The sequence below is a fragment of the Chrysemys picta genome, chromosome 3, assembly GCF_011386835.1.
Source record: "Chrysemys picta bellii isolate R12L10 chromosome 3, ASM1138683v2, whole genome shotgun sequence".
Lineage (NCBI taxonomy): Eukaryota > Metazoa > Chordata > Testudines > Emydidae > Chrysemys > Chrysemys picta.
In genome coordinates, this window is record NC_088793.1 from 56,584,224 (window position 1) to 56,599,010 (window position 14,787).

Genomic DNA, 14,787 nt, shown 5'->3' on the forward strand with positions numbered 1-14,787 from the left:
TATTATTTTCTTTCCTTTTCTGATGCTTAACAGAGAAGAAAATCACGTTATTCGGACCTTGACTTTGAAGTAAGTTTAAGTTTAAGTTATTCCTGCTTATTAAAACTATAGTAATATAAAGTTAATATGAAATTTCAGTTTAAACCACATGATATAGTAGATATTAATATAATGGTTTAAATGGGTGCAGTATAATATATGATGGGAGTTTCATTAACACTACTTTGGCAAAAGTTACTTGTAAAACATTCTAACATCGAACCACCGCATAATACAAATGAACCATCATGGCTTCTGTTCTAAGTTCTCCACCATTTCAATTGCACGTATTTTTTCCTTTGTGTACATCTATTAATTTCTCCAGTGGTCGTAGATGACAATTGTCTATTTGAAAAAGTTTATCTCTTTTGTTTGATAAGTGGTGTTGTCACAGCCAGTCTGCTTCCTTCCACAAATTCTCTATATGAGAGAGCCCAATCTCTCATTTTCTTTAGGATTCTTCTAGCTTCTGGGACCTAAATTTTCAAAACTGGTCAGTGATTTTGGGTACTTGAGTTGAAAAACCTTAAAGGGACCTGACTTTTCAAAGATGCTGAGCTACCGCACTCTGAAAACAGGCCCCCTAGGTGTCTCAAGTTGGATACACAAAATTTGAGACATGCAAAATCTGTAGTCCTTGTTGGAAATGTAGGCTCTGGTTGTTTAGTTAATGCAAGAATTTATAGGCACAAACATTTTGGTGAAGGTATTTATCTTCCTATTTATTTGTATGGTTGCTCTAAGTGACTACTCTGTATAGTCAAACTCTATAATCAGCAGAATATTAATGATTTATGGATTTTTGGTTTTTGCAAAAGCTGTCTTGTTCATGCTTATTAATAATTTGATGTAATTCATTATGTGTTTCTCCAGTGAAGCCTCTCACACAGTTTGCATAGAACCTTACATACTTAGGACCAAATTTTAATATCCAGTGAGATCCACATATCGACTGTGACTTGAAAAATCATTGTCTAGTGGATTTTTCTAGTCATGCATTGAAACATAACTTGGATCAGAAGTCAGAATCTGGCCTGCAGTTACTGATACAAAAACTATGGCAGTTCCTTTATTATCTCATCTTCTGAACCATTCAGTATATAATGCTGAGCATTCCCGAGTTTTAGGCTATCAAAGTGTGAAATTCTAAGCAATAAATTATGTGTTCAGAGATCCAAACCAAAATGATTTGAATTATGAAAATCTTTAACATTTGAAAATTTTAAAGCACAGTATATATTGGATGCCATACTTTTTAGTGTTTCACTCAGGAATGCTCCATGCAATGAAGACAAGTTGGTCAGGCCTCATAGTTAACGCAATTGAGTTGTTCAGTTAGAGGAAGGAGTCTACTTCTGTCTTATGTATGAAAAATACAGTGTGTACTCCCAAAAATTATAGCACTTACTGTTTGAATACAGAATGAATTGTATCAGAATTTACAAATGAATCCATTAATTAGTGTCAATTCAAATGTATTTAAATATGGTTCCACTAAAAATACAATTTAATTTCAGGCCTTGTTTTCCCTCAAATGATCTTAATAACAGACTAATATAGCCTTCAAATTCCCAGATAGTTAACACTTGTTGAAATCTTTTGTATAAACTAGATTTGAAGAAATTAGGTTGTAATTAAGCTGTTATTAATGATTGTGGTATCTAAGTCTTATGTTTACACAGAATGTAGACAAGCATAGGTCAACAGCTCAGATCACCCTTAACTGGGGCACTGCAATATCTGAGATAACTCAGCCAATCAGTTCTGACCTGTGGTGATATATGAGGGAAAAAAATATGAAAGGACACAAATCCTCTTTCTTTATCAATGAGTTTAATCTAATTTTCGACCACAACAGAAAAAAATCATAATTTTATTGTTATTGCATGGTGTCACTAAAGGAGTTAAGATTATTTGAGTGCATTAATTGTGCATGTTTGAATTTTTTTGACGTTTAACAGTAACTCTGAATTTCATAGGTGTGCAACACTTATTTTGGGGATAATTACAATATTCCTGCAATTTTTTTAAGCTACCTCTCAAATTTAACTCCAACTTACTTTTTTTTCTGGAAATACACACACACACACACACACACACGCACACTAAAATTAAAAGAGCATCAGTTAATGTTCTTGAGGATACTTACATTCAAAGAAGGAAGAAGAATATGCATCAACAATCTAAGGTGGGAAAAGCAATTCTAAAATTAAATAAAAACAGCATAACAGAAATTATACAATCACAGCAATGAAAAGAATTCTGAATCACACAATTCCATTTTGAAGGTCAGGAATTCAGTGCAGTTCTCTCTGAGAACATTCGCTATGGCAACTGCTACAAAGACATCTATCCTAGCACTCAAGGGAACATATTCCAACACCAGATAACTACTGACAATACTATGCAATCTGTGTTCTCAAGTATCAGTTATCCTGTAATGCTTTTTCAATTGACTCACATTGTGTATATGATGCTTACATCTTTTATTATGTTTTGTTTGCAATTGCTGCATTGCCTAGATTTTTTTAAATACCATATTATATACATGCATTGTATATAAAACATCAGGAAGGGGAATGTGTAATCCTATATGTGTACATTACTCTGTTCAAGTGACACCAATCCTAATGGAGACCATTTGGGATTACTGCAGTATAAATAATAATAATAACAGCAATGATATTGTGCCAGTGGCTGTGGTATTGTAGAAGTGCTGAACTAGATCCTTTCCCTGCTTTGAGATTTCATTGTCAGTACTGGATCAGATCACGACCTCTGCTTTCCATCACTCTGAAAGCTGACCTGGGTGGCCACCTGAGGATTCCCCTTGATAGGGAAATCTCATAGTGGTGGCATAACCACCCAACCTCCTTCACGGTCCTAGGTGAAAGACAGAGGGGTGAGGTAGGTGGGGTCGTGGGCCAAAATGCTGATGCATTCTGTCTTTGAGGCCACTGCAGCTGACTGTAACTTAGAATAGCCCTGAGAATGCCCTAAATGGTTTTATGGGCCAAATGTGCACCCAGGATTGGAGGGGACAAAAAGGTAGCCATGAGCCACCTTTGCCGCCCCCTGCACTGAGAGGAGCCTGGTCAGACTCAAGGAGCAGGCCAACTGTGTCTTCTTTTGCCTTTGTAAACAGTTTAGTGTTATGTAATAGTTAATAGTTCTTAAAAGTACTATTTACACGGGGGACTTAACACTGGCTGAAACATATGGGTTTCATTTTGTAGACAGAAAGCATTACTGCCAAATATATACTATATTTTGTTAGTTTTTACAAAGTACCTTATAATCTCTTTGAACTCTGAAATCTTCTTGCATGACCAGTCACAAGCTACGGTAGCTGTACAGCTGTCCTGTGTGTCTCTCACTCATGCACAGCCATGCAGTCCCATCACAAACTGTCACTGGTGGTACTAACTACAGGCAGTTCTGGGGTTTGGACACATTAATGCATCCTAAGACCTCATCACTCAATACTCTGTAATTAGTAAAAATATCCTGCTTCATTCTTTTGGTCCTTCAGAGAGGAAAACCCCTTATTTTATGTGCCAAAGCCCCTACACACAGGCTATTTTATCCATGTGTCACATAGAAAAAATACAAGGATAGAATATAACAAATAAATCCAGATTTTGGCTAACCCATACATTAGTGCTTCAGGGTGGGGGAAGGGCCAGAATCTAGTTGAGGAGCATACTGCTTGCCCCTGTCTAGCATGCTCACAAATGATAGTCTCTGTGGCTCTGCATTCCACCAGCTCCTACAAATCCAGAACTTTTTCCAAGGTAGTGCCATTACCACTCTAGGATCACCACCCTCCCCAGTCCTTCCGTGAAACTGGAATTATCATTGACTCAGCCAGAATTTCTCTTCAGGGCTCCCACTGAATCGCACACCCTATACATAACCTCCAGCATGGAACCTTATGGAGTCAAGGGCAGAGTGCAGTCCATAAAAAATGTTGTGTTTGTCTTATATTTACACATAAAGTCACACAGAGCCAGTTTTATATTCTGTCTGTGTTCCTGCTGCAGTCACAAATCACACTGGTTTCCATTGCAAACCAGTCGAATATTACTTTATAAGGGACATTCACTAGGGCCTTGATACATTTTCACATTCAAAAATATTGTTGGTTTTAAAAAAAACCCTTAGTGTTATTGGCTGTGGTGCCCCTAGCTATGTGGCACCCTGTTTAGCCATATAGCCTGCTTTCCCCTAAAACTTTTACAGAGCTGCCACTGTACTGAGATTTCAGTACCAGTGTATGGCTGTCAGTTCAAATAAAATTAATTCTAATTGTGTCAAACAGTGTATGTCACAAAGATGCCATGGGAATTGCTTTTCCCCCCCAAAGAACTCTATAATAGATGTGCCATGGGGAGAAAGGCTCTGTTACTGATGAGGACACACAGGAGAATGAAACACAGACACAGATTTTTAAAGCAGAAGGTCACAAGTTTATTATCGTTTAACTTTAATGGAGGGGGCACATGTCACAATAGTACTGCACATTGCAATGGACTGTGCAGCAACTGAGAAAGTCACTTGTACAGTAGTCTAAACGATGAGTGTACTGGAGCTACTGTGTAATTGTAGGTAGAACTACTAGGTGGAACATATTTATCAACACTCCCTCATTTTGTGGAATGTTACTCATTTTATTCCCAAAGCTAGCTATGTTCCACACCAGTTTGGTGTTGCCTTACTTTTATTGCTAAAAACTGTAGACATGTATTTACATCAGAAACAAACATTCATAAAGTGAAGTTAAAGAAAGAGTTATTTCCACTAAAGGACTGAATTTTCCTGCATTCATAAATGTTTTGTGTCCCTCATTTTGGGTCTTTGCATCCCATCTTTGTGCTTTGCTAGTTTGAGCAGTATAAGCTGGAATGGGGTATATCCCCCCTCAAGTTTGTTTGATAGCATACAAGGCGGAGAGGTTGTGATTTACCCAGGTCACTGTCAGAGTTAGGTCTGGAACTCAGGAGTTGCTAGCTCCCAGCCCTGTTTTCAGGCCACTTCTCTCTTTCGGTGAGTACAGTAAATGAGCAGGATTTGGGGTAACACACACAGAGGCACCAAGATGAGAAGCAAAAACAGAGAAAGCCCAGGAAGAGGGAGAAGGAAAACGAAGAAAATGAGAAAAATAAGCAGAAAGAAAGTCAAACAGCAGCACCAAAGGAAGAGAAAAATGAAAGAACTGGAGGGTCAAAATTTGATAGAAACAGTAAATAAAGATCTAGCAGGAAGAAGAAACTGATTCAGTCTGGGGGAGGGCGGGGGGTGGGAAGGGGATATTATTTTTGCACAGTAAGAGAAAAAGGGAGACAGAGAAAGGAAGAATAAAATCATAGGACTCCATGCAGAAAGAAGCAGATGCACAAGGAAGAAATGCAGCCTCTGTGTCATTCTTCTCTGTCCCCCAACCCTAGGGAAGACCCTTCAGAGGGGCACCATGGTCTTTGGACAGTGCATGGATGGGGATGGAGGAGGGGAGCCAGGTTCTCTCTTCTGGATTTCACTCTCCCCCTCCCCCCATTTACTATGGGAGAAACTGGCACAAGTTAATATATTTGAATGATAACTTGTACTACTTCCCCCCTTTCCAGGCCTTGGGGGATGGGTGGGGCTTCCTGGGTGGTTGTGGTTGTGATAATCCCCAGAAGAATGGCTGCTAAAGAAGCCATGCTGTCCAGGGGAAGCATGAGCCTGTGGTGTCAAGCAGCAGGGCAGAAGAAAGGGTTCCCTTTCTCTTTATTATATCTTGTTCAGATTCTTATACCACTTTAATCACCAGAGTACATCTTGAGGCTATCTGAAATGCCACACAGATTTCACATGATCTGTCATTTCTGACTTATTCCATGGCTGTTGAACTTCACCCACTCAATAGAAAAGTGGGCACAAACCCAAAAGTTTGAACTCAGAATTACTCCTCTCCTTTTGTGGCTTGTTGTCCCATAGAAGAGAAAGCAGGGCATTCACTAGAGTGAATACTAGAGCAGTCTACTTTTTGAAAAAATAGTTAAAACTGAGAATTTTAACAAGGAATTAAAAAGTAGAAATAGGAAGAAGTAAAGGTAAAGATTATAATTGATTTATATAAAGCTTACAGTGTAAATTACTCTTTACACACTTAAATGTACACCGAACCAGCAAGAAGGGAATAAAGAAGGGTAGCCATGAAAATACAAAGCAGTAGAAAATATCCATAGTTTTCAGTTAGGTGGATTGTATTTATTTTTCTTTCAACAACATTTTTTAAAGTATTTACCTGCCAGACTTGCACAGAAAATGATTAATTTCCCCTCCCACTTGCTCCTTTTCAGGAACTATATAATGAAGTAAGTGATGTATTTGCTTTATTCATATTTGCTATTTAACAAATACTTCAGACAAATATCAAAAAGGTAACATTTGGTACATTCCATTTCCTACCCACTATTACAAAATTTCCAGCTGGCATCATTTATTTCACAGCCATATGCTATTTCCCAGTTTAGTGCCAGTTTTTTAACCTGCAAAATTTGTTTTATTCCCTATACCACGACTTCTTATTTTAGCCAATAATAACCTTTGAAGTGGCACATTGCCTTTGAAATTCTGTGTATATGGAACCTGCTCCCTTGTCTACCAGAGCAGTAATATCGTCAAAAATCTCCAGCAAGTCACTTAAATGAGACACCCTTTCTGAGTTTAGGTCAGCTATCTCTAGTTAAATAATGTTTTGCAAGGTATTTCTCACTGAATCCTGAAAAATTGTTTCCTGTGTTCTCCCCACAACTCATCTTAAGTTAATCAGTCTCTAATTGCTTGCGATATCTCATGTGCCTATTGTGAATAATGTTGCCAATTTCCAGGACTCAGGTGGCTCCTTGAGCTGTCATCAAACAAATGCTTAAATTTCAGAGTAGCTATGTTACAGATAATATAGTTGTTACATAGCATTGGTAAAAATGCATGGCTAACAAGGCAGGAACCTTTCACACAATTTATAAACACTAAATGGAAGATAAAATAATTAAAACACAGGGCTAAAGGATTGTTTCAAGACCATCTACTAACACCCTATGTTGAGTAGTATTGTGCTTAATTTAGTTATCCACTGTGAGTGAGGGTGGCAGAATCAGGCATGGAGATAATGATTATAGAAGACTCCCGCCAGTATGGAGACTGCTATTTTGAATGGCACTTGCATGGGTCACATAAAGGATGGGAGGCACAAGGTATACATGTGTGCTTCTCCTCCCACATAAGGTTGTGTCACCGTCTGGCACATACAGTTCCTAAATATGCATAAGTAAGGCTGCAAGTTTGTCATGGAGGTCATAGAAGTCACGGATTCTGTGACTTTCCAGGACCTCTGGGACTTCTGCAGCAGCCGATGCAGCTGGCCCGGGGGCTGTTTGAGCAGATCTGGCAACCCCTGGACCAGTCGCCCAAGCCGCTGCTGGGACAGTCTCGGGCCACCGCGCATTCCTCCCCACCAGCAGCAGGAGTTTGGGTGTGGGAAGGAGCTCAGGGCTGGGGGTTGGGGTGCAGGAGGGGGTGAGGGCTCCTTGGAGCTGAGGGAGGGGGATGGCGCCACTTCCGGGGAAGTGCGGAACCAGGTAGGGAGCCTAGGAGCCCCACCAAATATCCCCCCAACTCCCCTCCAACTCCCTCCCAGTGGCGGTCCCAGGTTACGTGCTGCCACCTGCCCCCGTGGTAGCCCCGGACCACCCTCCCCCTAGCACCTGAGGCGCCCCCAGGCTGCTCTCCCACCCTCCAAGATTTAGTCAGGGATATATAGTACAAATCATGGGCAGGTCATGGGTCGTGAATGTTTGTTTACTACCCATGACCTGTCCATGACTTTTATTAAAAATACCCAGGACTAAAATGTAGCCTTATGCATAAGTTATTCTTTTACACATTTTTAACATAAAAACTGCTTATTTTTTCAAATTTAACTCTTGCTAGCCCAAAACATGAAATTAATACTTCATTAATTACTAAAATGAATGGGTATACTGTTTTTGGAAAATTACCTACTGAACATGAGTAGCATCCTTTCTACAGCAATTCTGTCTCCATGAATATCATAACACCACCATGGCCACAGGCTCTGCTGGTGTAAATTGGTGCTGCTGCACTGAGGTCAGTGGAGTTGCGCCACTTTTATACCAGCAGAGAATATGTCCCAAAACTCAGATGGATACAATGCTAATTGGATTTACACAGCTGAGCAACTCATGCTATTCAAATACAAACACATGCAACATTGAAAATCTATCCTTACATGTCACAACTTTAGCATTTATTAAACTTTCTTTTGGGGAGGTGTGAATGACAGGAAGGCATTTAATTATAATGCATAGAGTTTTGGACCATAATCACAACTCAGAGGTGGTGATATACATTAGTAACTCATACTCATCATAGCATTAGCGTGACGAATTCGTTTCCCCCATCAATATGTCAGCTCTGTCTCCACTGTTTTCAGAAAAAAATATACCCTTAAGATGTAGATACTATTCCTTTCATGTTGAAATTAAGATATTAATTTCTTCTATGCTGAATGCATATCTAGAAAACAGTTTTAACTTGTGACTGATGAACTTGCAGAAGGGCTGCTGTCGCATTCCTGACTAGCACAAAAGAAACATCTTCTGATTTCATCAATTCAGTAAATGGAAGGGTAAAAGCAACACTTTGTGAACAGGAAGAACATTATAAACAGAAGATAGGCGACTCAGTGCAATTCATTTCCATTTACTGAGTCTATAAGGAAAAGATGGTCCTGCCAAATTCAATTTACTTTATTATGTTGGGGGAAATAATGATTCTTTTTTTTTTAAAAAATGGCCAGATTCAATTACAACTATAGTCAATTATGTTCCATTTCGCAGAAGGTCATGCATACAAGGAAGAGGCACATGGAATTGTTTCAGGAATTAAATCAGAAATTTCAGACTCTGGACAGATTTCGGGATGTACCAAAATCAGGAAGTATGGTAAGTATATTGTTATCTTCTTATGAATTTAAAATATACTGGTTTGTGGACTTTAGCAAGCAAGCAAATGGATTATGTAACACCATTTTATGGTAAGATAATGTTATTGTGTACTACTCTTAAATAGCCCTAGGACAGAGAACCAAAGATATCTACAGTATTCTTATGTTTGACAAGACTCATTAGATTTCATAACTAGACTATAACGACTCACAACATCATTATTGCTGACAAGTAATTGAATTGAAGGAAGCACATTTAAAATCTGTATATGTCTACCAAGCCTAAAGGATTTATACCGAGAAAGTAGTTCATTAATGCAGTATGGCTAGTGTAATGTTTTCTTGTCCTAGCCAAAATCATGTGTTATATCTTCAGCTAAAATCACTCACAGCTGACATGCTTCTGAGAGTATATGGTGTCCTGTATTATCGTTCCTGGGCTGTAATAGATTTATAAATATTTACCATTTGAAAATCAAAAATACAGTAATCTGTAGTTGACTTTTACCCTAATTGTCTGTGCACAGCAAAAATAAAACTAACAAAAATAACCTCCTTTATTTAGGTATGCTTAATAATGAGAACAGAGAATGGTGGATTCTCCTTCATTAAAACAAATAGTTCACTGTGCCACATTTATTAATCAGCCATAGTATCATTATGATTTCAAAAGTGCACATTAAAAATAAACTAGAAGTGTTTCCCTTTATATATTTTCAACTTGGAGGGCCAGACACTCAGCCAATGTGAAGCCAATGGAGCTATGCCAGTTTACATCAACTGAAATCTGGCCCTGAATTTGTGCTCCTCAGGTGTTTGTTGAGTATTTTCTTTAGCTATGATCTATGCGAATTTGTACCCAGTTCCCATCTTTCCCTCATCCAAGTTTTGCCTTGTGTTTGGGATTTTAATGAATTCAAAATCTCAAAGGAAAACTTAGCTGAAACCATTGTATCTCACCTGGTTTCACATCAGCACCATTCAAATCTACATATTTAATATGATTTTGATACAAACCATACAACTGGCGAAGCATTCTTGAAAGATTTTTAAAATATAATGTACAAACATGGTGTAAGTTTCATCTGTACAACAGATGAAATTTGTATGGTTTGGCATTTTGTTGTAAACATTTTGCACAGCTCTACTAGTGCCATCTATAATAAAAGTAAAAGATTGTATGTCCTACGTAGACAATGCTTTTAATCATAATTAATTTTTATTAGCTGCTTTGTTTCTGAATATTAAATGCACCCTTAGTTATATATATTGACTAAAATAAATAATTATTGGTTTCTGCTTTCCAAATTATAGTGCTGTCTTGGCCTGATTGTCATTTTATAAAGCAAAATCTCTCAGAAATGATTTCTATGGCCAAACTTATTTTCCAGAACAAACATCCAGACTGCAATTCAGAAAACAAATTTGCAGTGCAGCAAGAGAAGCAGTGTTGTTCTAGGAGGCACAAGAGGCATAATCACGTGACCTTCGATTTCTGTCAGGAACCAAATGGAGGTCAAATGGTGAATATTTAGGGCTTATTCCAAAGCCTACTGAAATCAATGGGTGTTTATATGCTGAAGATGTTGTATTTAAACTCAAATCTTCAAAAGAAACCCATGTTTTATCTTTTAATCAACGCTGTAAGATGAAGTATTCAGAACTTGATATCACTTAGGGTCCCTTTATGCAGTCTTTAGGGTGAAGTCAATGTGAATTTTAGATGCACAAGGAATATGGCATTGGGCCCTCGCAGGAGGATTCTGTGCAAATCTGTTTTTAAATCCAAAACTTTGAATTATCTTACCTATTGGGAAATGCCTTCTGAATAAAATCTGGTGAGAAATGACTTCTAGGTTCTACACATTTTTCTTAAAGTTAATCCCTAAGAACTGATATGTCTACACTGCAACAGAAGGTGTAATTTGCAGCCCATGTAGGCATACCCACACTAGCTTTAGTCTATCTAGCTTGCTAAAAACAACAGCGAGGGCATGGCAGCGTGAGTCTTAGGGTATGTCTAAACTGCGACTAGTGCATGCCAGCTGACTCCGGCTGAGAGGCTCAAACTAAGGGGTTTTTAATCGTGGTGTAGATGGTCAGGTTCGAACTGGAACCTGGGCTCCAGGAGCATAGGCTCTAGGACCCTGCAAGGTGAGAGGGTCCCAGAGCTTGGGCTGCAGCCTGAGTTAAAACATCTACATTGCAAATAAACAGCCCCTTAGCCTGAGCCCCACGAGCTAAAGTCAGTTGGCATGGACCAGCCACGGGTGTCTGATTGCAGTGTAGACATATCCTGAGGCTCACACTGCCATATCCTCACTTCTAATTTTTGCAAGCCAAGTAGATTAAAAGTAGTACAGGTACATCTACATGAGCTGCAAATTACACTGCTGGTTGCAGTTAGATGTTGCCATAGATATTAAAGGTGGGAATAATAGTCATATTTTGTGGTTCTCACATGATATTTTGTGTTACTTCTACTAACTTAACTGTGCAGCCACCATTAATAAATACAAACCCACTTTCTGGGACTGTGCTGACGTCAATCTGTTGATGCTGGTACACATGACTATAATGTTTTGGCATTAAAAAGCGTTTACAGAATTGAAGATTTTGTTTTTCAGAAGAAATAACAGAGTCAATTTCAGGATCATTCAAACATATGAAAAAAAATCCCATTATTTGATTTGAAAAGTGAAAAATTTTAAAATTCGGCATTAAAATGATTTGCGGGACTTATTTACAATAGTCAGCCTTCAACCTCAGGCTATATTCATCCCACCATACAGACTCTCATCAATTCCCATTGTACTCTACAGGAGTTGAGGGCTCTCAGCCCCTGCTGGAATCAGGCCACTGTTGTTATTTCATAAGCAGATCATCAAGTTATCCCAACTTATAACCATGCTAGCAACCTCTATTTTACATCATTCCATAATTCAAGAGAAAATCTCTTATTTTCCTTTATTTCCTCCTACTTTTCTATAACATACCGGTAGTTATTAAAATATGGCTCTCAGTGCTGGCCCACATGCCCCATGCCATTCTCTATTCAGAATTGGCAGATGCTAGATGGAGAGGATTTAGTTGGCAGCTCAGGTGATGAGGCTTCCAAAGTGCTGACTGCTCAGAGAGAAGTACAGGCTGAATGATGCTGGACACCAGCCACTTCAGCTCCCTTCAAAGTCATTTCCTCTCAGTGACTTCTGTATCCCATGAGGCTACCTCAGTGATCAAAATTATGAACAGAAAATCATTTATTTCTTCCTTTTAATTTTTTTCTTCCTGTTTTTTTCTGTCCTCAGGAAAACCCAACACCAAACAAGGCTCCATGGGACAGTTTCAAAAACACGAATGAATACCAACACTATACCACAATAAACGTATTAGATACAGAGGCAAAAGATGCTTTAGAACTAAGGCCAGCAGAATGGGAGAAGTGTCTGAACTTGCCTTTAGATGTGCAGGAAGGTGACTTTCAAACAGAAGTTTAACAAAATCAAAATGAACTGAAAGAAAACAAAACAAAAATGAATTCATTGCACTGACGCTAAAGAGACTTGGGAAGCCTGACATTTGTGTCTGAACATTGTGACTACTTTATGTCAGGATCTTCATGTGCCAAATGTCAGTGGTTTTTTTTCGTACAATATATTCCCACTAGTAAAGTTAGTGGAGAACCAGGTGTACAATTCTTACCATCGTGTGTTGTAAGTACCCGTGGAATGGATTTGTAAGGTAATCTTTATAGATAAACCTCAAGCAACGATTCATGTTGTAACAGCTTCATTTGGTTTAGTTTTCAAAAAACTTCACCATGAAGCACAATGTATATATTTATGCAGTTTTTAAAGTTTATAACAGTCTGTTTGGCCATTACTACACTTTTTACTTTATAATATAAAAGCAAAGTTTTTGTCATTAAATGAATGTCTGTTGAGCTACATTCTTCATTGCTTTAAATGCAATAAAGTAATAATCTCACTTTTATATGAATAATATATTTCACATCTTTATTATTGCAGTTTTCTCTGGAAAGCTCAGAGTAGCTTTCTCTGCTGCAGCTGTGTATAAAATATTTAAAATGTTGTATGGTGTAAATAAACTTTTGTCTACATATCAGTTTTTTAGTGTATTTTATTTTGGATTTGTTGATCTGCAATTTGCATATTTATAAAGTTTTCTTTAAAACCACAGATACTGAAAATGTATTCTGAGTTTTAATAGCATACTGTTATTATTCCTTCGAGGCTAATGATTTTCAAATGTAATAGTAGGTTTGTATAGCTGTTCTGTATTTTCTACTCAGATATTCATTGGAAACAATGTACCATGTAAATTGGACTTGTCAGAATACTGCTACAGTTGTTCTATTATGCAAGTATTATGTTTTTCTGTCTTGTTGCAGAAAGACAACTAATAGAAAACAAGTAAGGTATTATGCACAAAGCCTCAAGGAAAATGTTGATTTATAGTAATTAAATTGTGTGTATATACACAATAGGAAGAAAGCCACTTGGTGCCTCTTGTTGCTGCATGACAAACAAGAAAGACTTATGCACCTATAAAGAATCAAAAACTCAGGAACATATTTTTTAGTCAAATAAAAGTGAATACACTTCACATTATAAATCAAGAACGTAATGTATTTTCGTATTAGGGGTCCAACTATACAATTAATCAAGAGGCAAAGACTGAAGGCACTGATTATCAAACCTGCCTGTGTGATTTGGTAAAGTCACTCTGGTCAGACCTAAAAATGAGCCAAAAAAACACAATCTTTTTCCAAGAATGAGGGGGTTTTAATTCCTGTATATGAATCTGTATCTTTGTTTATGGACTCAAATCCAAAACAGGAAAGGACTTATTTTCTACTTTACAGATACTCTACAGATGCTGCTGAAATTACACATTCTTACAAAATGCTGGAAGTCTCTCCAGAACAGCAGATTTTGTGAAATTTCCAACTTTCAAGATCAGCTCTGCAGGTTTTTGGTACCATTGAATCCAGGCACAGTGTTACCCTTGATTGAGTCTGGGACCTAATCTTTAGAATAATCTGGAACACAGCCTACTAGGCTCGTCTCTATTCAGAATAGCTGCACTACTCTTCTTCAAATCAGTATGAAAGGGAATATTATATATTAATATCATTTCATATTTACAATAATAGGAGGCTTTAAAAGCAAACTAGACCACCAAGCTTTCAATTTTTTATTTGATTGACAACGTTAAATCTGACCTGTCCTGTCTTAAACAGTCAAGTGCTTGAGTGGGCACATTCATTCACTGTCTTTTTCAAATGGTGCAGCTCAAGCTGAGACAAGCACTGAAAAAAAATGGAATGTATAAATGTATTATTATTTATTAATAGTATGTAAAGCACTGACAGTGTGTTTGGCACTACACTAAATCCAAACAAAATAAGAGCCTTACTCTAGAGAACTTACAGCCTAAAAGCTACTCACAGAGAAGACCAGATGTACTGGGATACCCAAAAGAGGGAGATAAAATATACATTTTTTAAAAAGTATCGATCTTTTTCTTGTGTTAAGAGCCAAGTCTAAAACTGAATATGAATCTGAAAACTCAACAGTTCAGACCTAACATCCTGTCCATCTTTAGATGTTAGTCATTTATTTTGTTCTAAACAGAGAACATTCTGTTAATTAAATTTACAAATTGAATATGCCAAAAACGTGTTTTTAAAAGCAAATACATTCTAAAGAAAG

At 37.7% G+C, this 14,787-nt stretch overlaps 1 protein-coding gene across 8 annotated transcripts in view; it reads left to right on the forward strand.

Annotated features, from left to right (window-relative positions):
- The window catches only part of ADGRB3 (adhesion G protein-coupled receptor B3), a 602,553-nt gene extending 589,381 nt beyond the window's left edge, over positions 1–13,172 (forward strand). For 6 of the 8 annotated variants that reach the window (XM_008178161.4, XM_008178164.4, XM_008178166.4 and 3 more), the window contains 4 exons: positions 34–69; positions 8,946–9,050; positions 10,444–10,575; positions 12,361–13,172. In XM_008178161.4, coding sequence (XP_008176383.1) covers positions 34–69; positions 8,946–9,050; positions 10,444–10,575; positions 12,361–12,549 — 462 coding nt within the window. In that variant the 3' untranslated portion in view covers positions 12,550–13,172. The remainder of the gene's footprint in view (positions 1–33; positions 70–8,945; positions 9,051–10,443; positions 10,576–12,360) is intronic. The other 2 variants (XM_005280089.5, XM_065587942.1) reach the window with 1 other exon arrangement.
- Positions 13,173–14,787: the final 1,615 nt, after the last annotated feature.